The sequence below is a fragment of the Lepisosteus oculatus genome, chromosome 3 (assembly GCF_040954835.1).
Source record: "Lepisosteus oculatus isolate fLepOcu1 chromosome 3, fLepOcu1.hap2, whole genome shotgun sequence".
NCBI classification, from domain to species: domain Eukaryota; kingdom Metazoa; phylum Chordata; class Actinopteri; order Semionotiformes; family Lepisosteidae; genus Lepisosteus; species Lepisosteus oculatus.
The window spans coordinates 6,871,474-6,894,049 of NC_090698.1; the positions used below are offsets into that span (position 1 = coordinate 6,871,474).

Here is a 22,576-nt window from a genome sequence, read left to right on the forward strand (position 1 = left end):
AAACGCCCTGTCTGCTGCTATTACAAGCCCGTTGCCAAGAACACAAAGTGAATATGTGTGCGCTGACATCCATCCTATGTGCGAAGCCCTCGGAAAAGCAGCGCAGTTATGAAGAGGCAGGAACATGAGTTATTTAACCCCACTGATAGTCGGTTTGATGCCTTCTCTACCAATTCATTTCCCGTTACTGCCGCCCGCCCTGTGTTTTACCATTTGTTTTACGTCTTAGGCCCCGCTAAAACTCGGAAACCGTTTTCAACTACCCGAGACCGTGCGAGAACCAAGTGCAGTCCGGCTACCAAGGGGCCGGGGTGTCCGCACGTTCCCTCCCGCCGTCCCTCCGAAACAACGACACCCGAAGAGCCGGGAGAAGCTGAAAAATGGGATCATTTAAACGATTAGAGATCCGACCCCGGTTGTAAAGCGCTGAGCTGGTTTGAAAAGCTGCTCCCACACACTGGCTGTCCAGGACAGTAATGCGGTAACACCCCCAGAATACATTGCCAGCGTTGTAGAAGCAATGGGCGCCCTGCAGATTGAAATAAGGCAGCTCCCGTCGGTTCAATTGTTGTTTTGCAGGTCAGCACTATGCTGCCCCTCTAGTCATTGGCTCCAGTGGGCTCAAAGTTGCTTGTCTCCCTCAGTAGGTAGTCAGTAGCAGTAGGGAGATATTCTGGCTCTGGGGACATTCTGCCTACTGCTGTGCCATTTTGAATGTAAACCCTCACACACTACCTTTAACAGTGATTGCACTACCACTGGCTCCCAGCAGCCCGGTCTCGCCAGTCAGCCAGCAACAGCAGCAGCAGCTACCTGCACACAGGCTACAGGAAGGGTAACTCCTCTCCTCCTGCACAGCCAACACACTGCTGCTTAGAGAGGGCTCTGCCATGTTGGGGGGCTCCTGGCCAGAGGACACCCACGATAGAGGGGCTGCACTACAAGGATTGAGCCACGTGCACTGGGACACCCCAAGCTCCAACTCACCTCAGACCCATCACCCTGGCAGGTGCTACATAGAGGCAGAACAGAATACAGAGGCTCCCAACATGGCACCATTATCATCTACAGAGACCAGTGAAGCAAACCTTTCCACCACTGCGACAGCCCAAGATCCATTATTTCACAGAAGTCATTGGGGAGACGAGATGGAACCGCCCCCAATCCACCCCACTCAGGTGCATGGAGAACTGGGAGAAACGGATAAACTGGTCCGAGTACCACACTGTGAGCCCGTTAAAGCCAGCCAGGAAGTCTGCATATCCAGACCAGGATCTGCGCCTGATCCGAGGCAATAAAACAAGGAGCCCATTTATACACTCCAGACTATTTAATACCAACAGGCTAATGTGACCATCTAAGGCAGATGCAGATCTTCCTGCAGCTTTCAATCAGTTTTCATAATAAATGATGATCCGACACAAACCGTCCATAAAAATGGCTTTATTAACCATCTAACTGTACAGAGTGATAATCACTTATTTGCCGTTCAAAGTAAACGGGTGAATCTGCCCAGACCCGGGCAGACCGGGTCATGGGCTGTGGGTATTCCTGCAGGAATCCAGGGAGGGATGCCTGGGAATGCGACAGCCAAGGCGGCAGAGGCAGAAGAGGCCCATCAGGAGAGAGAAGCCACACACCGCAGAGGCAGAGGCGATCAACAGCTGGGCCAGCTGCATCCCCGAGTCACCTGAAAGCATGGGAATGCAACGTCCCCCATTAGCATCACCTCCCCGGTCTCATCATACAGTAACTTGCTTGTCCCAATGTCTGCATTAAGTGGCCTGCAGCATCACTTGTTAAGCCCTTAGAATTCACATTTCCAAATTTAACCTATGTGCTATACTGTCTATATCTGTACCCTCATCCTTCAATTCTCTAGCTTTCAGGATTATATTAGTTCCCAAACCCACCACCCCCTCTATACCGCATCTACATAAACACCGTCATCTGAAGGTTGTGTCCATTATGTCCACCATAACCCCCATGCATGGGCATTTCCCATTAGTGCAGTGACCTCAAGTTCCTCAATCCGTCATTAATTGCCATTTGCTTTAGGTTTCTTAGCCCATGACAATGCCTTCCTGATCCCCATCAGAATCAACCTCCTGTGAACTCCCATCTGCAGTTGAAATCTTCCTACACTTTATACACATCCCCAGTACACTGGTGTCCCTCTGGTTCAAATGCAAGCAACCCTGCTGGTAAAGAGCCCCTTTGTTCCAAATGAACCTCTGAACAAGACTGTTCAGGGCTTGGTCTTCATGTTACATCGACAGGATCCACAGGATTACTCCACCTTGATCTTAAATCCAAAAGCAGAACATCTGAGAGAATCAGATCTTTTTCCCCTTTCAGTCCTTGAGGGATTTTATAATCGAGTCTTCATTCTCCCTAGTTAAACCATACAAAGATGCGCATTCACCTGCCACGGTCAGATTGGCGTCATGCCACAAGGGGCGACTCTCCCTACTGTTGACAGACGAGTTTGATCTGGGAGCCAAGATGCGCAGCGGGCCCACTGTGACATCACCAAGAGCCCCACTGGGGTTCCATGATCCTGACCCTGTGGAGACAGCAAGTCCCTCATGGTAGAGAGGCAAATCCCATCTTCAGTTCTCCACAAAAATCCTTTTACATTGGGGGAAAATGATCACCATAGCTTACATTCAACAGGATAAAAAAAAAAAAAACAGTTCTATTCATTACGCTATACAAAGGTTAAACAGAAAACATATACCCAAACGGACAGAAATCACACCAGTTAGGAGGCAGAACGAATGTGAAAGATGCTCACCATCAGGGTGATCCTCTGGGCTTCGACTCCAGCGGTCTCTCCCACACGACCTCCGTTCACAGCAGCCACAGACGCCATCTTGTCCCTCTAGCTCCTCCCACCTGCGAGGTCAAAGGGCACAGGAAAGCAAGACCGGGCTGGGCACTCGTGTGCATGTCCAGCAGTGCTCAGAGGCAATCCGATCAGAGCATTCTTGCACTACTTTAAGCGGACATGTACGTTGCTTTATAGCACCCCAACATTTGAATGGGATAGAGCTGGAAAACTGCTCTGCTGCCAGTTAAAGCCTACACATCCTCCCATAAAGGGAAGGACACTGAATTAAATCCTAAAAGGTGGGGCTGCACACTGGTGGTGGTGGAGGGGAGTCCCCATTACCTGTAAAGCATTTTGAGTGGAGTGTCCAGAAAAAGTGTAAGCAATTATTAAACCCAGGAACAGATACAGGTTGCGCCGACATAACTCAAAGTGAAGTTTGGGCCAAGGATCAACTCACCTTTTGTCTCCCTGGTTGTACTGACAGCTCTTTTTCTTCTCACTGGGAGGGGCCTTGGCGTCAACAGCCCAAACGCGGCAGTGGATAAATATCTGGGAAAGAACGCGCATAACTGGGGGGTCAGCACTGCCCTTGTGCCCCCAGCCCCTCTCACAGCAAGAGTGTGCAGCCACTATTCACTACACAGGATGTGGGCGGCTGCCTGTAGACGAGAGGTTCAGAGAACGGGTCTAGGACAAAACAGCAGACGCGTTCGGAATTCCTCACGCGGAGGTAGTCGCCCAGATCCCGTTTGCAGCTCTGTGAAGCTCCCGTTGAGCAACACTTCCTTCGGCGCCACGCTGCACCCCTACTGTATATCTTGAAGTGTGAAAGCTTCCATTCAGCCTTACCTTGTCCGAGAGGCTGTTCTCAAACTGGAAGGCTTTGATCTGGAACTGCAGGGTGCTGTTGCTCCGAGGGGACATGAACTTCGAGGTGGAGTGGGTGAGCCTACTGTCCACAAGACACCTGGGGAGGGGAAAAAAAAAAAAAAAAGTGGCATTCTGGGTAGGAGGTCCTGCTGAAGCTCCGAGGTTGGGTCCGGGAAGAACTGGACCTTGCTGGCCTGGTGCCGCACTGGTCAGGGGGATCCAAGGCAATCCACAGAGCCAACAGGCAGCCCCACACTCACCCATAATCCTGAATAATAGAATAGCTGGGCTTGGAGTCAACACTCTGGGTAGTGGTTGCGACGCAGCTATCGATGTACACCTTGAAACCCAGACGGGCCTGCAGACGCACGGACACCTGGAGATTGATGGTCTGTCCGAGGAAGTAGACCGTCTTGGACGAAGGTTTCCAATCATCTGGCCAAACGGGGAAAAACTAACATCAATCTAACATTAAAAAGGTACCTATTCCCTTTCTTCAAGGTAATCCAATCAAAGACATGTAGAAGACAGAGCCCCCTGTATCGTGGTGTATAGTTAAATGGTAATTAGAACCAGGGTCAAAAAGTAGTCCCAGTTGTAGTAATTAAGGCCGGATTTTACAAGACTTCATTCAGAATGAGTTACAGATGGGGACAAACTAGGATATAAACAGCCCCTGTTTCCCTAATACAGAGGTGTCCATGGGTGCAGCACAGTGCCACAGCGAGCGCTGCAGTCAGACGGGGAAGACTCCACTACACTCGGGGAAAGGGACCAGCGAGTAACACCCCCGCTCTTTAACTGCGTTTGTGTACGGGGAAGGTTCACACGCGTGTCCAGGTCTGGCGACCGGCGGTGGAAGGGTCCGACCCTACCGGTCATCACGCCGAACGAGAAGGCGAAGTGGCTGCTGGAGGAGCGCCTGGAGGACACGGGCGCCCAGGTGGGCTTGACGCCGTGGCTGGACACCGTCTTGGTCCTGGAGGAGAGAGCCGAGTCGCATCAGACGCCGCAGCCCGACTCGGCAAACCTACCGGCTTCACAGCGCTTCCCCCTCTCACGACAGGGATCAAGGCCCGGTCCGAAACGCATACAAGCTTCCCGGAGAAGATATTGATTACATTCGGAATTCGGCCTTTACAGCGGGATTTGGGACGGAGGGCTACTAGATGCTGAAATTCGATGAATCCTCCCCCTATTCGTGCGCCCATTGAAATGGCTTGACAATGAGGCCTGAAGACGCAGTCAAACGCCAGGACGGTGCGCGGTGTTTACTGGAGCAACCCGAGGAAAGCGCCTTCCTCAAAAGGTACAACAGCGGCGCCCCAGTCTGGGATTCCAACCAGGGACCCTAGAGGTCGCGGGTCCAGAGCGCCAGCCGCTGTCCCCACGCTGCCGCCTCCGGGTACCAAAACAGAGCGCAACTCTTCGCAATGAGACGTCCGCGCAATGGGCGTCTCGAGTACTTCGTGTGCTTTTCGGCGGGTTGTTGCTTCTCCCTACCGCGCGTAATGGCACTGCAGCGTGGCCACCTGCGTCCTGCTCCGCCGCCTCCCGACCCGCGGGGTGTAGTACAGGCGGTTGAAGTAGACCAGCTCCGCGTCGGTGATCTGCCGCACAGAGCGCCATGAGATGAGACGGGAAGCGCAGCTTTCAGTCAGTCTCATAGGCCAGTAAAAGTACATTCTTTTGCCAACTCAGGTTTAAATATGCTCTCCCCCCGTTACAAATGGTCGTCCGAAGCGAAGATCTGCCCCCCCAAACAAAAACGGCAAAGGAGAAACGCTACGAGGTGGTGCTCGGCGGGCTGGCCTTACCTGTCGCCGAGTGCCACAGGCGTGCAGCTCGTAGGTGAAGGTGATGAACTTGGAGCGCTTTCTCTTCCTCCCGTTACTGCTGCAGCCGCTGCCCAGTGAGAGCTCCGAGTCTCCCAGCAGCGTCCCCGTGCCCCAGAAGTCCCGCTCCACCTCCACTCGCAAGTACTTGTCCCCGCACTTGACTCGCACGGAACCGGTCCCGTTGGGCTTCGACCCCTGCGTGACCGGGTAGCCCAACCCGCGGCTCTCCTGGGACGGCGCCTTGGCCGGGGCGGGACCCGCGACCCGACGGCCTTGGCCTTTGGGAGCCCCCAGAGCCGTAGACACGGCCGGGGTAGGTCTGCGTACGCCGAGAAACTGAGCGTCTTCGTCGGGAGAAGCGAGGTCCGTCTTCTTGCTCCCGGGGGAGAGTGCGTCTGGAGTCCCGTCTCCGTCAAACGGGAGTCTGACGCCAGTGCCGTTGTGCCGGCGGATAAAATCCAGTCTCCCCCCTGGGAACGCGCGGGGGACCATCCGAAACCTCTGCACGGTGTCCCGTCTGCGATGGCCGGGCCTGGAGGTTACAGGCTGGGAGCTGGCGGCTGTCTCCAGCCACGGGTAGGGCTCCAGCTCTCTCCGCTCTTCTGCGCCCGTCCTCGCGATAGCTCCTGCGCCGCTGGCCAGGGAGAAGAAAACCAAGCATTGCACAAAACCCATCTTGCAAGTGTATCCGAAGGTTAGCGACTCTAGAAGGCTATAACTTCAGGAAACGTCCAAATTCCACTTCTCTCGTTTAAACAGGACTTCGGGTGGGTTCCTACCCCCGATTTTATCTGCTGATTAGATAATTGCGGCTCCGAGAGTCCTATAATTAGCGCGCCGCGATGCTCTCCTGTCTCACCTGATACCCATTGCATAGGCAGCCTCAGCACCACCCACAACTGAACTTCATTCCGCGCAGACCAGGCTCACTTTCAGCTCAAAACGCTTTTCTCCCCTATTTCCGAAGGACAGTTTGTTTTCTGATTATGTTCACAGTGGGGCTCGCTAGCTGCACTGCACGCACCGTGACAGCAAGGCTTCAATGAGCGTTTGCGCCCAGTGCATTGAACTGCGAAAGACGCAAGTAATTACGCTGACGTCCCAAGATCACAGTCGCCCGTGACAACAAGGTAAATTGAAAGAGAATGAGAAGTTGTGGTGGGGTTTCTTGATTGATAATAGTCACAGATCGTGATCTACATTCATTTATCGACTGGGCAATCCATTTCAAGCGGTTTTCTTCAACTTTGTCTCCTGTCTCGTTTGGCAACGTGGTTTACCAGAATTCCCAGTAGAGGGAGACAGAGGACACGGATTAAACTCGCCTTTAAAACAAACCGTGTATAGCCCACAGTGCGATTGAGACTGGCAGTGCAGTGGTTTCATATACATCATAGCCTGCTGCACCCATGGCTGCTGGTGCTGCTGTACATGACATCGTCTGTCTCTGTGTTGGCCCACCAGGTAGATACATCTGTTCTGACCAGACTATCCCATTCTCCTCCCCACATGCCCAGATGGCACAGCCGGTTGCTGCATCACTGCCATGGACCCAAGAGGGACATCGTGGAAACAGCTCTCGTTAAGGAGGATTTTGCTGGTCTACAGAGCTCTGCATGGAGTACTGACATACAGAAGACATGATGGGTGGATTAATACCTTTATTATTTTTTCCTTTTTTATTGTATAGCATGCCCAAAGCAATGGGGCAGCCAGTTGACCCTGGACCCCTAGAGGTTTGTGGTTCCTCTCCTCCGTTGTCTTCTGGTCTTTTCTGTTCTGTATTCACAACATGTACGATCACTTGCTTTGTTAAGCGCCTTGGGGCAAACGTGTTGTGAAAGCCACTCTATGAAAATAAATTGAATTTAATATGATGTTCAAAACATTACTATTTAAAGATGTGTGAGGACGAAGAAGATGACGTCATAATACAAATGACCACAATCTGTCAAATCAAGAGTAAGTGGTAGATCCATACTCTGGTTGTTTAAGGAGAGCTAACTTTGTAATACTCCCTGAGAATATAAAAGTCACCCATGAACGGCCAATTTTAAAACAGCCTGTGGTCCTCCAAGCCTGCAGAGGGCGCTAATCCATCGGAAAGGCAAAAACTAAAAGTGGGCGTCTTAAAAATACAGTATTTGTTTACAGTCGGGAAGGGGAGGATGGACGGTCTGAGGCAGAGCTCCGTCTTGCACAGGGCTCTTTCCCGGCCGAGTTCTGCCTTCTCCTCCAGTGACAGCACGAAGACCTGCGGCGGGCCGCTGTATCTGCTGGCCATAGACCGGTACCTGCGCGACCTGGAGTTCTCCGCTCACTTCCCGCAGGCGACCAGCGCCTCCGACTGCCTCTACGACGTCACGCTGAGCGATGGGCACTGCAAGATCCGCGCCAGCCTGCACCCCAGCCTGAACCGCCTGGCGGAGAGGAACGAGCTGCGAAGCGGCTGTCAGCTGCGCCGGGTGACGTTCGCCCCGGCGGCCGCGGAGACGGGCGGAGAGGGCGGCTGCCGGGGCTATCACGTCGTGAGCCTGGAGGTGCACCGGGAGGCGGGGGTCGCCGCTGGGCTGGCGGCGTTCAGCGCCGTGCAGGTGGACGCGATCCCCTGGTACGGCGTGGAGGGAGATGCCCAGCCGCGCGTCGCCCCCCTCAGGGCGAGAAGATGCTGCTACCTGCCGCTGTGGAACAACGTGGGTCTGCGGGGCGAGGTGTGGAGCAAGGCGCCTCCGTCTGACTCGGATGACACGCCCCCGCCCAGCTGGACACGAGGTGAGCGCTTCTGAAACTCCTGACAGCTGACAGCTTCTATCAGAAGCGGTGTGATTTCGTTACTGCTCATTTAAAAATGCGTTGTGTGTGGGTGTGAGGCCGTTTGTTTTCTTCCTGATGCTTCTGTGGGTAATCTTTATTGAAGTCGGCTGGTGGCGTGCTTCTTAATACCACAGTCTCGGAGCTCCAGGGAACTGGGTTGAATTCGAGCACCTGAGTACCTGCCCACTCGGGTCTCTGCCTGCTGCCTGCTCGTGGCTCTGAACGGCACTGTGCGCAACCTGCCTGCTGCCTGCTCGTGGCTCTGAACGGCACTGTGCGCAACCTGCCTGCTGCCTGCTCGTGGCTCTGAACGGCACTGTGCGCAACCTGGCTGCTCGTGGCTTTGAACAGCACTGTTGCTATTCCAGTTTGCTTTGGCTGAAGCTCTTTCACTTGAAACTAATTGGGCTAGACGCTAGGTCTGTACAGAGTCTGTGTGAAGGCCTCGGGCGTTTAGCCTTGTCTTCCCACATCAGAGCTCTGCTGGACACTGCTACGGGCGATCCCCTCACAGCACGCGTGCCTAATCAGCAGGGAGTGACTTTCTCTCTTTCCCTAAGGCAAAGCCCGGCTCGGTCAGGAAGCCCGTTCGGAGCCGCCCCTCTTGCCTGTTGCCTGTGCACATTAACAGTCCCCCTCTCTGGGCTCCCTGTGTGCTGCAGACCTCCAGCCAGTCGCTCTGTCCAAGCTCCGCAGGGCCTTCTTCCGCGGGGCCCGACCCAGGCCCGGCGCCCTCGTCGTGCGCGTGCTGAGGAAGTCCCACCTCTTCCACTACGGCCGGCCGGACAAGAACTGCGAGTGTCCGTACCAGGTGAGCGGGGCCGCGTGGATCGCTTGCTTGTTCACTCCCCTTCGGGGCCCAGTCAGCTGCTGTCAGTTCTCTCCCTTATAGCCCAGTAGTCGTAGAGTCGTAGGCGCGATCGCATGGGTGATGGCTGTTGCACACAGCTGGATGTCCCAGTTTCCCGAGTCATCTGAAATCTCCAACATCTGGCTTGTGTAGAGGAGCCCTTGAGCCTCTAACACCAGGACTGTGTCAGTTTGCTTTGCAGCAGCCATGTCACCCTGCAACTCTCAACTGATGGCCCACTGATGCTCAGCAGGTGTGAGCCTGGCCAGTACCTGGATGGGAGACCTCCTGGGAAAGCTGAGGTTGCTCCTGGATTAGGTGTTAGTAGGGCCAGTAGGGGGTGCTCACCCTCTGGTCTGTGTTGGTCCTAAAGCCTCAGTATAGTGATTGGGACATTATACTGCAAAAAAGGCGCCGTCCTTCAGATGAGATGTGAAACAGAGGTCCTGTGATCATTAAAAATCCCAGGGCTTTTCTCGAAAAGAGTAGCCCAGTTACCCCAGTGTCCTGGCCAAATTTCCCTTTGGCCTTTACCAGTCATGGCCTCCTAATAATCCCCCTCTCTGAACTGGCTTCATCACTCTGCTCTCCTCCCACTGAGAGCTGGTGTGTGGGGAGAGTACTGGTGCGCTATGGCTGCCGTCACATCATCCAGGTGGGGCTGCACATTGGTGGTGGTAGTGGGATTCCCCATTACCTGTAAAGTGCTCTCAGTGGAGAGTCCAGCAAAGCGCTGTACAAGTGTAAGCAATTATTATTCTTGTTTCAGGCGGTCTGTGAGGCGGTCTCACATCAGTAGGCTGTGTGCATGGGGCAGTCGTCCGTCCTGTGGAAATGAGATGTGTTCCTCTGGTGGGCCTGCAGCGCCTTACCCCCTCCTGTCTTTCCCAGGCCACGCTGGAGGTCGCGGACGCCACGGCCCAGGCCGCCGTCGTGCTGTGGAACTCCCTCTGCCTGGACTGGTACCGCAGCCTGGAGCCGGGCCTGGTGCTGCGGCTCCGCAACTACCGTGTCAAAGAGAGCTACTCCAGCCGGACGGGCAACTCTGCGGAGCAGGGCATCGGTAGGCCGGCGCGGTCTCGCGGCTCAGGGCCCGGTCAGGGGCACCGGGTTCGCTTTCCTTTAGCGGGCACAGTGAGAAAGCACAGCAGAACGTGGTCTGTTCAAGCCTTAGGCTGAGAGGGGAAATTGTTTTACATATATTTTGCCAAGGACTAAACAGCCCTCCTTTGCCTTTGGTTAAGATCTGGGGTGTTCTTGGTATTTGAAACAGAAATCAGCCTGAACTCCCGGAACCCTGCGGCAGCCATCACTGTGATCCCGGAGGAAGAGCAGCAGCGCCGGTGGAAGCTTCCTGCACTGACTTTTAACTTCCTGAACAGGTGCTCTCACTCTCACTGTCTCCTCCACTCTCTCACTCACTGTCTCTTCCACTCTTCCACTCACTCACTCTCAAACAATTCAATTAAATTTCAATTATTAGCATGACCGATGGGTACAATCAGTGTTGCCACTCACTCTCACACTCACTGTCTCTACCACTCTCTTCCTCTCTCGCATTCTCACACACTCACTCACTGTCTCACTCTCTCACTCACATTCTCACTCACACTTACTGTCTCTTACACTCACTCACTCTCGCACACAATTCAATTCAATTCAAGGTGCTTTATTAGCATGACCGATTGGTACAATCGGTGTTGCCACTCACTCTCTTCCACTCACTCTCACACTCTCACACATTCACACTCGCTGTCTCTACCACTCTCACATTTTCACACTCAAACCTACACTCATTCTTTCACTCACTCTCTCTTCCACTCACACACACTCGTGGACTCTCACACTCTCACTCTCGTCCTGTGCTGGAGAGGAACACCAGTGTTTCCACCTTCCTGGACTCCTCAGCTCCTGGAAATCAAGCCCCAGCTGCCTCAGGAGCAACGGCTCAGCTCCCAGTAACTCTGACCGGTTGGTTTGTCTTTCAGCAGCGAACTGGCCGGCTGTCAGGGTGACCAAAGGTGTGACGTCATCGGCCTGGTGACGTTTGTTGGGCGGCCAGAGCGCATAAGAGCCAAAGGTGAGCCTGACTGGCCAGTGCAAAAGACTTTTTGTCGGTGGTGTCTGGAACATGTGTTATGTACCCATAATGTGTCATCTTGGCACACAAACCACAGAGAGGCGAGAGCATGCCAGGGAGTCTGCATGGCAACTGTACCACCCCGCCCCAGGAGAAAGAGGGGCAGCTGTGGTCAGTTGACACCAGTGGTATGCAGTGACCCACAGTAGTGAGCAGTGACGCACAGTAGTGAGCAGTGGTGCAAAGTGATGTCTTGTGTGACAGGGCACGGGACAGGGGAATTCCTGCAGTACCGCTGGCTGACGCTGGAGGACGGGACGGGGGACCATCCCATCACCGTGCAGCTGTTCGCCACCTCACAGCCCGACCTCCAGGCCCTGATCTACCCCAGTAAGGAGCCGTCGCCACCCTGGAGAAAGTTGCCTAACTGTACCAACACACACAGTCCAGCTCGCGTGTGGCATCAGTCTGGCTATATCGAGCCCCATCATTCTTCACATCAGGCAGCCTGTTCTTCTGAAACTCATAGATCCATAAAACAGTCATATTCCATTTAAAATAGGGAGGTGTTATTTGCTTAAAATAAATGTTACCACCCTCTTCAACCATAGCTTCTCTCCCACTGCCACATGAACCTTGAACTTTCCCTCTACAGCTATTTAGCCTCTTGTGAACATCTTCCTTACAATCCTGTTGCCTAATGTAAAGTTAGTATTTACTTCTGCGTGTGATTACGAGTTTGTGTTTTGCTTGTCTTTTCGTTTCAGTTTGTGTTCTTCTTTTTAATATCGTATGTGTTGTACGTCTGCCTCATCAGTGTTCTCGTGCTAGTGTCAAACACAAATTCCACTAGCTCCTGCTGTGTGGCATTAAAGAATTCCTTTCTGTTCTAGAGCGGATCGCTTTTTCTAACAGTAACAATGTTAAACACAAGAGCTGCAAAAAGAACACACCTGATCGCAGACTGTCAGCACAGATGCTGAGGGAGAAATACAGATCGCTCCTGCACCTACATGCCTGAAAACACTCCTAATTCTAGGTTCTGCTCTGCTTGATAAAGCCTCAGATTAATCTGCTGATATAACAATTACTTTGGATTACAAGTGTTGAAATCAATAGAGACCAAACGCATGTAAGTTTGCACATATCGCTATAAGATGTAAAAGATGACCTTGAGGTGAATGGTAGCAAATCTGAATTTGCTGTGTTGTCCTAGTGGAGTGGCCTTTCATTCCTGATCGCATTACTGCAGCATAACGGTGTCTCTCTCACCCCAGTGTCGCTGTTGGTGTGCACTAACCTCAGGGTGGTGCAGACGGCCCCCGGCCCCAGCATGCTGTACCTCACCAACACCAAGTTTACCCAAGTCTACGGCACAGGTGAGCTGAGCTGAGGACCTGCTCCAGCAGCCTCGAGGGAAGAGAACAGGGGTCATGCAGGTCTCTGCAAGCCTGCTGCTGCCATTAATTCAAGTTCAAGTTCAGGTTTATTTGCCATCCCAGCCCTATACAAGTATACAGTGGAACGAAATATCGTTCCTCCTCGTCCACGGTGCAAATACAGCAGGACAGACAGGACACTGGCATAGACATTGTAGGCAGGATACCCATAGCGCCGGGTGCAGACAGGTCAAATTACAAGGCAATGCATAATACAATATACACAACACACTGGGGGGGATTTAAATCCTGTAAAATGGTAAGTGAAATCGAAATGTGAGAGAGAGCAGCCGGGCAGGATGACTTCGGCTGTGGGTTCAACTGTTTTCTGATAAGAATAATTACACATGTGAGGCCTTGTATTCTAACCACTCGGCTTGAATAATGCAGCTGTTTCGACAGTTGAAATCATTCTTCAGCTCCGCAGCGTTAAGTTTTGGGACAGCTGCTCTTTCATCTGGTTTGTTACCGTTTGTGTTTCAGGGCACCACACTGGCAGGCCCTACAGGAAACTCCCAGCGGTCAAGCGGTTTCTGCAGTGGGTGGACACGCTGAGGGATGAGGACATTCTGAGCCAGTCGGCCGTGGGCGGATACTTCACCTTTCCCCAGCTCCCCGCTGCCCTGGAGCAGTTCCTGAAGGAGGGAGAAGGTACGTCCTTATCCGTCATGCCTTCTTGAGGAAAGCTGCTTGGATACCCAGGGCACTACATGGAAATCTAAGGTTGCTGCTGGAAGAGGTGTTATTGGGACCAGTAGGGGGCGCTCACCCTGCAGTCTGTGTGGGTCCTGATGCCCCAGTATACAGTAAAAAAGGCGCTGTCCTTCAGATGAGACAGAACTCCTGACTCTCCATGGTCATTAAAGATCCCATGGCACTTATTGGAAAAAGAGTAGGGATTTTACCCCTGTGCTCTGGTCAAATCTGACCCTGGCTTTTACAAATCATGGCCTCCTATGAATTGGCTTCATTACTCTGCTCTCCTCCCCACTGATTGCTGGTGTGTGGTGAGCATACTGGGGCACTTTGGCCATTGCACCAACCAGGTGGGGCTGCACATTGGTGGTGGTAGAGAGGAGTCCCCATTACCTGTAAAGCGCTCTGAGTGGAGTGTCCAGAGAAACACTATATAAGTGTAAGGAATTATTATTATTGCATAGCTGGGAAAACGGCTGCACACTCTTGAACATCTAACCTTCTTCTGAAGAAGGTATCCTCAGAAGCTCTGGAAGAAGACCCTCACTAGATTTGAGTTTGAACTCCGTCACAGACAGCGTGTAGTTTGCCTGATCGTGTGGGTTTCCCCTAGGTGCTCCGGTTTCCTCCCACAGTCCAGGGACATGGTGGTAGTTTCATTGGCTTCTGGGACCATTGGTCCCAGTGTAGGTATGTGTCTCGTGATGATCTGGCGTCCCGTCCTGGGTGGGTTGTTTGCCGGGACAGGCTCCGACTAATTCCGGATAACCGGGAAGATAAAGGGACTAGAAGAAGGATGGATAAGTTATTGAAATCCTTCGGACATGCCGTGAGGAAGCCACTGGTCACACGTCCTACATAACCGGGGCCCCTTCCTGTACCTGTCTGCTGTGCGCAGGTGACGCCCCCGTGCTGAGCGCCAGCGAGCTGCGGCGAGAGGCCGAGAGACTGCAGTACCGGGAGCGCCGGCGGTTCGCCTTTCAGGGCACGGTGATGGCGGTGGGGCACAGCGGGGTCCACGGGTCGTCCGCGGCACTGGTGAGCAGACACGGCCGGCACGGGGGGGGGGAGGGGGGTCGCACGGCGGCCGTCGGGACCTCCCGCTGACACCTCGGCCTGCTTGTAACGTACACCTCACCGAAACGGGCCTCCGCACGGCGCGAGCGTGTTGGTCTCGTCACTGAGATTGAGAAGAAGGCGCCATTCGGCGCAGAGGGGTTCCCCATCTTGGCTTGGGCATTTTCCACACGCACGCAAACCGAGATGCACCCCCCACACCCTGGCGCTGAGCACTCACTTGTCCAACGGGTTTCTTTTCACGCCCCACTTCTACGAACATGAGAACCGTCGGAAACGAGACAAGGCTGTTCAATGGAGACACCTGGCTAGTGTCAACATTTCCAGCTTCCTAGCAACGGGTTGTTTGCTGGGATTAAGTGGTCCCAGATTCAGTGTTCAGAGCCATCGTAAAATGTCTACCTTGGTTTACCTTAGTTAATGAAGTTCTGGGTCGATGATTAAGTGTCAAGCAACAGCCCAGGAATAGGGGATAAAACAGGGCGCCAGAGAAAGAGGGAGTACAGAGGGTAAAGGAAGACGAAAAGGGAGATATCAAAGGCGAGGGTTCCTTATTCAGATCATCTGGAACAACAAGGGGGTTTTTGAACCTCGTTAAGAGAGCTTGCTGTTGTTATTCTGCTGTTTGGAACTTTGATTTCCTGTGTAAAGAATCCCTTGATTAAAAACGGCCTTGCATTTTTAGAATAGGGAGAATGGTTCTCGTTCATGTTGTGGCATCCAGGATTGTAAAGAGAGATTTAACAGCAGGTTGTGTTCTGTTTAGTTTAGAAGGCAGCTTATCTCTTCTCTTGGCCTGTGTAGGTGTTATGTAAGAGTCAAATACTTGGTAGCAGTCTGGGGTTTTTCGGGGTGTTAGGGGATATTCTTGGCAAAATCTTTGCAGGTTGGGGGCCGTGCTTATTTTTAATTATTGATCCGTCAGCTCGATCATTTCCTGATATTTCTCTAGTGTCGTAATCCTCTTTTTGTAACAGTATAGCTCTGCCCGGACAATCTAATTAACGTAACTGTGTATGTTTGTTTTCTGTCCCATGCGCCCTGGGAATCCATTGACAGAAGGCTCTAGCTGATAGGAGGGTGGGTGTTGTGGTCATTAAGCAGGCTGTGTCTCTGCGCTGTGTTGTGCTCCTCAGGAGGAGAGCGCCCTCTCAGCTGAGGCTATGTGCGCCAGCCCCTGCCTTGTGCAGACATCTCCCAGGAGCCCACCGACTGCCCTGTGGTCAGCTCAGCGTTCCCCGGAGATCCCCATCCTGCCTCGCTTTCCTCGAAGCAGGTGAGTCTGCGCGGAGAAGCGTCCTAGTGACGCCTCAACCTGCGTCCGAGCAGTCGGACACCCATCCCCTTGTCCCATTGCGGGACACCTGATCCCTTGGTTTCGTTCAACCCCGAACTGGGAGCTCTGGCCTTGGTGGATGGAGTCGCAATAAAGATATTGCAACCTTCACTCTTCTAATCCTGGTCTCCTAACTGTCCCCCATCTACATTGTATGGGTGACAGCGCCTTCTCCTGCTATGCCCCCAAGCTCTGGAACTCTCTCCCCAAGGATATCAGAGAGTCACCTTCTCTAAACTCCTTCAAATCCAGACTCAAAACCTTCTTCTTTAGAAAAGCCTTTACTTAACTGGTTCCATTCTTCACCCCTCTGCTCTTCTTAGTACCACCATCCACGGTCTCCTCTGTGTATTGCAATCGTGTTTTATCTTGTGTGTTCTTTTTATTTATTGTTGTTGTCATTCTGTAAAGCGCTTTGAGACGCCACCTTTAAAGGCGCTTTATAAAATAAAGTTTATTATTATTATATTCTAACTCAAAATGTATTTTAAGTCAGTATGAAAGCACCACTGGAGTATTACTGCTTTGCGTCTTGCGTCTTGCGTCTCAGTCTTCTTGTAGTTTAAGGTGTACGTCAGTTCACACCGCAGGGAATCACGATGAAAGGAATTTTTATCTTCTCAGTGCAGCTGTAATTCTGCATTACCACCCGCGTAATACAGTAGGTTGCCCTGCCCTGTAGCGCTCGTTGACAGGGCAGCGGTCCTGAGACTGATTTGCTCTTGCAGCCTGGTGGCCAGCTGCCCGGCCGGGGGATCACTCAAACGACAGCTGGGGGACAAGAGGAGCGACTGGGAGCTACAGAGAAAAAGGTTCGTCTTCCTGTTGGCAGGACCGGGCAGTCCGAGTCCTGCCTGGTGCTCATTCGCTGCCGTGAAAAATGTGAGTTCGAGCTAAGAAAGTAATGACCCTCCCAGTGTCTACTGAAAACTAGAAGCACTTTTTTTCTGAGCTTCTGTGATGTTTCTGATGGAAGGCTTCGTGGAGCTTTAGTGCTGGGTGTCTTCGGAATTTCCTCCAGAGGGTTTGCGCTGGAACTGGAAGGGTTGCAGGCAGCTCTCCAGCCTGTTGGTTACCCAATTAGGAAGGTGGCCGTGCAGAATTTCCGAACGTCTTCTCCTTTGGGGAGAGAGGCCAGCAGGCCAGTGGGGCAGCCCGAGGCCCTAGGAAACATCACAGCGGTTCAAGGTTCAACGCTGAACACAGCTCAGCCTTTAACACTGATCTGACCCTTCCAAAGAAACCCCTTCCCTTTATGAGGTGTCCTTCAGTTTGATCTGCTGAGGTTGGATGAGATCTGATCCTCATCGTGTGTACATTCCTTGTGTCCTGTGTTCTGTCCCGCAGGCCAGCCCGACCCTCCAGGACGCCTCTGCAGAGAGGCCAACAGGCTGCCCCAGAGGCCGACAGCGGTAGGTGTCCTTTCTCGTTCGTGCCTCTCACCTGTTAGCTCAGTTCACCCTGTGCTGCAGACTGTAGGAACTGTAGTACTGCAGCAATGTTGTCACTATATTGGGCACAAGGGCCTGGACTTGTCATGCAGCAAGAGGGTGGAATAACTGGTCAAGATCTGACCTGTCTCTTCTGGAGCTGCCCTGGGGCGAAAAGACTGAAACGAACGTGTAAACCAATCTCATCTCCTCTTTGGTAGGTTGCACTCTCTGGGAGGCCACCATGGAGTTCCTGCACGACAGCGAAGAAGACGCCTCCTACAGCACCGCGTCCACAGTTGTCTCCAGTAGCGGGCCGAAGTGGTCCGAGTCCTCCTGGGCCGGGGCTCGGCTCGGACAGTCTGGCATCGCCATGGAGACGCTGCCGCTGAAGTGCAGCTATGAGCGCCGGGAGGTGCAGACCGCGGCAGTGGGGCTACAGCCGGGGCGGCTCCAGCAGACGCTGCCAGACGAGAAACTGCACACCTTCGCAACCGCGGCCTGCTATGAAGGGCACTACACCTTCACTATCGCAGGTACGCGTGTGTCGCAGAGGTGCTGTAGCCCAAAGGTCCAGCCTGCCATACAGACGCTGCAGTCCCAAAAGCTATGGCCTGCAGTATAATAATAATAAACTTTATTTTATATAGCGCCTTTAAAGGTGGCTTCTCAAAGCGCTTTACAGGATGACAATAACAATAAATAAGAAGACTACAACAATAAATAAGAAGATTTCTCAAGATAGGACACAATTATAATTACAACAATAACAATAGAGGAGACCATGGAAGGTGGTATTAAGAAGAGCAGAGGGGTGAAGAATGGAACCAGTTAAGTAAAGTCTTTTCTGAAGAAGAAGGTTTCTTCTGTAGTGGAGACACCGCAGTGTCAGCAGTGCAAGAGGTATGAATCTGTGACGTGCACGTCTTGCTCTTTCTTCTCTAGACCTCGGTAAGGCCGTAGCCCTCCAGACCGTGTTCATCCCAGCATCCCCCGGAAACTGGCACTGGCCCCCGCTGCCCGAATCCCACGACAACAGCTGGCCGGCCGTCCTGGCACACGGGGGTTTCTCGCCCTCCTCGGCACCCCCTGCTCCCCGTGAGTCTCCCTACAGGAGGTCACGCCACTAGTCCCTGACTGTGGCCGCCAGCGACTGGCCCGGCCTCACCCCTTGGTGTTTTACTGCTCAGTATGGCAGCGTGTCGTACTGCTCCACGGGTCTGTCGCACAGCCTTTCTTTACAGCAGAGGCCCACAACTGTACCACTAGTTTCAGGATTTTTTGGGGGCCTCCCCCTGCTGTGAACCCATAGCCTGCCCCTTGTGACCCCAGCGTCTGCTGGTCTTTATTCCACCAACGCTCCCCCTTAACGTGGCAGCCTTCAGATGACCTGTTTTTACAACCCTTCCAGTCCTGATGTGGAACATGGTCAGGGACTAGCTGTGTGTGTGTTGGTGCAGTAGTGTATGCTCTTTGCCCAGGCTAATTTAAAACCTATGGTTGTTGTTTTTTTTTTTTTATTAGTAGAAGCCTTTGTCCAGGGCAGTCATTTCTATAACACAGTAACATGATTTCACAGGTAATTGTAAGTTGTAGAGTGCAGCAAGTACATACAATACAGTGCACGGTACAGAATGGTAATATAATTCAACTGTTAAAATATCTCTGTAGGCCAGTAATATTCCACCTCAGTCTAGCCCTCTCTCTTCCATGCTCTCTGCAGGTGACCTGTTGGCCACAGCCGGCCGGCTGACCAATCGGAGGATGGTGTTCGTGATTGACATGTGCCAGCTGGGTGGTGATAGGCTGGAGCTGGTGCTGAGCCGCGCCTTCCCATTGAGCACGAGCCTGTGAGCCTCCTGGGCCTTCTGACGGCTGGCCAGCACCTCTGAGGCTCGTGCTGATGTTCCGGATGTTCAAAATGCCATGCGACAGTGTGACCCGTTTTGTTTCACGAAGCCCAGCTCGGTTCTGTTGAGATCAGGCCGAGCAGCAAGACGTGGGGCTTCCTGGTTACTCCAGCGATCATGGTGATCTAGAACTCAATCTGGGGTCTCCAGGGCTGTGCACACTGAACATTTTCTTTCAACACCATCATGGCTTTATTTGCATTTTTAGTCTGGAGTAGTTTTTAGTAAAGACTGAATTATGATCCTACTGCTTTTCAGTTTTTGGTACAGACCTGTCTCAGGCCAGGAGTGAAGGAAGACATTTGAACTGAACACCTGTCAAACTTGACACTATAAAAAGGGTGTTTTTTATTTCAAACTATAGGTGGGTCAAAATTGTGTTGATGTAATACAGGCTAAGATGAGTTAATTGTATTTATTTATTTGAATGTTGTGTATTTATATTGTTGGACGTTGCAGAGCCCTGAGGTGCAGGAATGGGATAAGCTCAGGGTGGGAGTGGGAGCTGTCCCTCCCTGGTGGTGCTGAAACCAGCCCACACTGGGGCTGTGGTGGTGCAGTGAGGGTGTCGTTCTTCCAGAGGGCTGCGCTCTGAGGTGCTGTAGTAGGGGTCTCTCTCTCTCAGCAGAGGGACACCCCCCATTACAACTTCCTCCCTTTCTTTGTGCTGCACTCTGACAGCACCAGGGCTAGGGTGCCTTCTAGGTGCCAGGGCAGAGCGGTGGCACTGTGGCTAAGGATCTGCACCTGTGGCTGAAAGGTTGCTGGTTCAAATCACACGGCCAGCAGAGGAATCCTACTCTGTTGGGCCCCCTGAGCAAGGCCCTTAACCCCCAACTGCTCCAGGGGCGCTGTACAATGGCTGACCCCGTGCTCTGACCCCGAGGTTCTCTCCCTGTCTGTGTGTCTCATGGAGAGAAACCTGGGATATGCGGAAAAGACAAATTCCTAATGCAAGAATTTTTATAGGGCTAATAAAGTGATCTCTTATAAAGTGATACATTTGTACCCATTTGCAACGAAGTGTTTCTGTCTGATCTAACTGCCCTCCCCACCCTGCTTTGTAGGTGTGATGGCTGCAGCACAGGGGCCTGTAACAGGGGCCCGAAATCTTTCAATGCACTGCTGTCACTCCCCAAGAGCTCTGAGCCCGTGTTAAGAGGGTTTATGCTCTGTGAGTTTGAGCTGTGGAAGAGTTTGAGCTGTTTAGCAGCAGCGGCAGTATTATTTAAAGATGTTCCTTCAACTGTTGCCGAAAGTGTTCGTGTTCAAAAGCCTTTTCATAAATCTTATTCCCAGATGTTATTTGCACAATATATTTGATACTGACTTTACAAAAAATATTTTAAAATGTCTCTTTTTTCCATTCTAACTCATTAATAGTTTAAATGCAGTTGCATAATGCATATTATTTAAAAATTTAAGTTGTTTTTTGTTTTTTGCAGGGATGGCATAGGGGCTATCAATTAAAAAATCCCAAAAATGATACAGTGAACCTTGCGGTTTATATTTGAGTTTTTCTACATCCTCAAATACCCTCAGAGATTTGAGTGGCACTTGTGTCATGGCTGTGTCCTTCACACATGGGTCACAGAAATCACTCTTCTCTTATCTATATGCCTTGTGCCCATTTCCAACAGCAAGACTTGGTCCAAACCTCTATACACGTGCCTGTGAAATGTAGTTTAAGAGCTGGCCAGTCCTGATCCTGGAGGGCCAGTGTGTCTGCAGGTTTACTAGTATTCTGTAGATCTACAGCCCTGCAAGAGTTGGGAGAAGGTGTTAAATTGGACCAGTGAAGCCAGTAGCCAGCTGATTGAGCCTGCTAGGAGCCCAGCTGCAGTGAAAACCTTCCCATACACTGGCTTTCCAGAGCAGATGGATGGGACAGCACTGGTCTAAATAGATTATGCAAGTCAATAAAGACACTAAATACGTGCGAGGCAGCTCCAGTGCTAGAAGGGTTCAAGACTCACAGCTCATACAGGCATTTTGCAATCAGCAACTAATTAAGAATAAGATTGATGATTGCACATGTGATGGCACTGGTACACGTCACCATAGTCGCAACATTACTATGCGACAGCGTGTCATCTTTTTTTGTTCGCATTTAAGTAGTCTGTCCTTTTTTTCAGACTACTCCAGGATCCTAGATCAGTCCATCCATTGGGTCGCTCACAGCTGCTTGGCCCTCTTCCTTTTCCTTGAGTCTATACTTGGACAGGACAGGTCTTCATCTCTCTGCTGTCTTTCCTCCCTAATCACCAGGCACTGGAGTGTTTCTATTCACTTTGGGACGCCCAGCAGTTCATGCTCTTCAGCTTTGCTCTGCATTCTGTCTTAGATCTGCAGGCATGGGAGAATTCAACTTTTAATGCCATGTCACCCATCTGTAAGGTTCGGTAAAGCTGTCGGTTTAAATCAAGCAGACACTGATGCTTAACTCTTAATGCCCAGCTCTCAGTCTCTTCTAGTCACAGTTCGCCTTAACTTGTCTTCATCCTTAACACACAGTTCTCCATCTTCACATTAATATGTAGTACAACAATTCTGCCATCTCTTTCTGCAGTGAGCACTAGATCTTCATCAACAACCACTAGAGTTCCCCAGCCACTCATCACTAACTCTTCCAGCTGATCCAGACACGGTCTGGGTCTGATTGTCACACAGAGCCCATTCTGACCAACCCCTCGCCCTCATGTGGGATTTCATGCCAGCCAGTTCCTGGCCACTTTAGCCAATGCAGAATCACAAGGGAGGAACCAACGTGAACACGGGGAAAACATACAAACTCCACACAGACAGCACTCCAGGAATTGAACCCAGGGCCTCGGCACTGTGCTACCATGCCGCCCTCGAATGGAGTAATCCATCTGAATTAACCAGAGCAGCTGTGTCTTGACAGATGTACCATGACAGCTTTTTGTCCAAATACTGTCATTAGTTCATTAAAATAATACAGAAAGACTGCAGCTTTCCTCTCATTTCAAGCCATATGAGCACAACTCAGATCTTTGATGGCCAGAATCCAGTAGATTTTTTTAGGATCACTTTTAAAATCAAGAGATTTTGATGTGTTAATTTGGTCCAGTTAAGCTAACGATTAAGAGCAGAGGGGGAAATGAAAAGCTGCAGAGGCTGTGGCCCTGCCGGACTGGAGCTGTGCACTGATCCGACAGCCGGGTCTTGTGACTCTGACGCAGGGCTGTTAAACTGCCAGAGAAGACAAAGAGCTGAGCGCTGCTGCTCCCAGCCGGAATAACAACGAGCCTTTCAGGCAGCGAGAGCCGAGCGGAGCAGCCAGCTGCCTGGGAATGCCCTGTGTGTGCATCTCACAATGGTACCAGGCGCAGTGCGCGGGGTTCTGCTTAGTCACTTCCTCGCAGCACAGAAGACCTGC

The 22,576-nt window shown here is 51.9% G+C and overlaps 2 protein-coding genes across 5 annotated transcripts; one reads left to right on the plus strand and one right to left on the minus strand.

Annotated features, from left to right (window-relative positions):
• Window positions 1-1,428: 1,428 nt before the first annotated feature.
• Window positions 1,429-6,317, minus strand: LOC107076600 (zona pellucida sperm-binding protein 3-like). The gene is made up of 9 exons (XM_015340681.2): window positions 5,524-6,317; window positions 5,210-5,316; window positions 4,582-4,685; window positions 3,967-4,141; window positions 3,686-3,803; window positions 3,294-3,385; window positions 2,798-2,898; window positions 2,426-2,566; window positions 1,429-1,690 (listed from the first exon to the last, which is right to left on the minus strand). Exons 1-9 carry the CDS (start codon window positions 6,217-6,219, stop codon window positions 1,533-1,535), a joined length of 1,692 nt encoding a protein of 563 aa, XP_015196167.2. The 5' UTR covers window positions 6,220-6,317; the 3' UTR covers window positions 1,429-1,532.
• Window positions 6,318-7,485: 1,168 nt separating this feature from the next.
• Window positions 7,486-20,658, plus strand: LOC102697928 (RPA-related protein RADX). 4 transcript variants are annotated; one of them, XM_069186527.1, is made up of 15 exons: window positions 7,501-8,316; window positions 9,021-9,169; window positions 10,100-10,271; window positions 10,482-10,590; window positions 11,200-11,288; window positions 11,553-11,678; window positions 12,566-12,667; window positions 13,211-13,378; window positions 14,322-14,461; window positions 15,637-15,776; window positions 16,565-16,648; window positions 17,184-17,248; window positions 17,488-17,802; window positions 18,212-18,364; window positions 18,990-20,658. In XM_069186527.1, exons 1-15 carry the CDS (start codon window positions 7,713-7,715, stop codon window positions 19,118-19,120), a joined length of 2,547 nt encoding a protein of 848 aa, XP_069042628.1. In that variant the 5' UTR covers window positions 7,501-7,712; the 3' UTR covers window positions 19,121-20,658. The 4 variants fall into 4 exon arrangements, with proteins under 4 accessions (XP_015196156.2, XP_069042628.1, XP_015196157.2 ...); XM_006627509.3 differs by having other exon boundaries at window positions 7,507-8,316; window positions 11,197-11,288; XM_015340670.2 differs by lacking the exon at window positions 18,212-18,364 and having other exon boundaries at window positions 7,486-8,316; window positions 11,197-11,288.
• The last annotated feature ends 1,918 nt before the right edge of the window (window positions 20,659-22,576 follow it).

Bases quoted from the DNA above. Each gene is read 5' to 3' on its own strand.
- LOC102697928 (XM_006627509.3), top strand. From the start codon at position 7,713: ATGGACGGTCTGAGGCAGAGCTCCGTCTTGCACAGGGCTCTTTCCCGG. The intron at 11,289-11,552 runs GTGAGCCTGACT...CTTGTGTGACAG, and splicing joins AGAGCGCATAAGAGCCAAAG to GGCACGGGACAGGGGAATTC. The intron at 13,379-14,321 runs GTACGTCCTTAT...TGCTGTGCGCAG, and splicing joins GTTCCTGAAGGAGGGAGAAG to GTGACGCCCCCGTGCTGAGC.
- LOC107076600 (XM_015340681.2), bottom strand. From the start codon at position 6,219: ATGGGTTTTGTGCAATGCTTGGTTTTCTTCTCCCTGGCCAGCGGCGCA. The intron at 5,317-5,523 runs GTAAGGCCAGCC...TCTGTGCGGCAG, and splicing joins CCTGTGGCACTCGGCGACAG to ATCACCGACGCGGAGCTGGT. The intron at 2,567-2,797 runs GTGAGCATCTTT...CTGTCTCCACAG, and splicing joins CCCAGAGGATCACCCTGATG to GGTCAGGATCATGGAACCCC.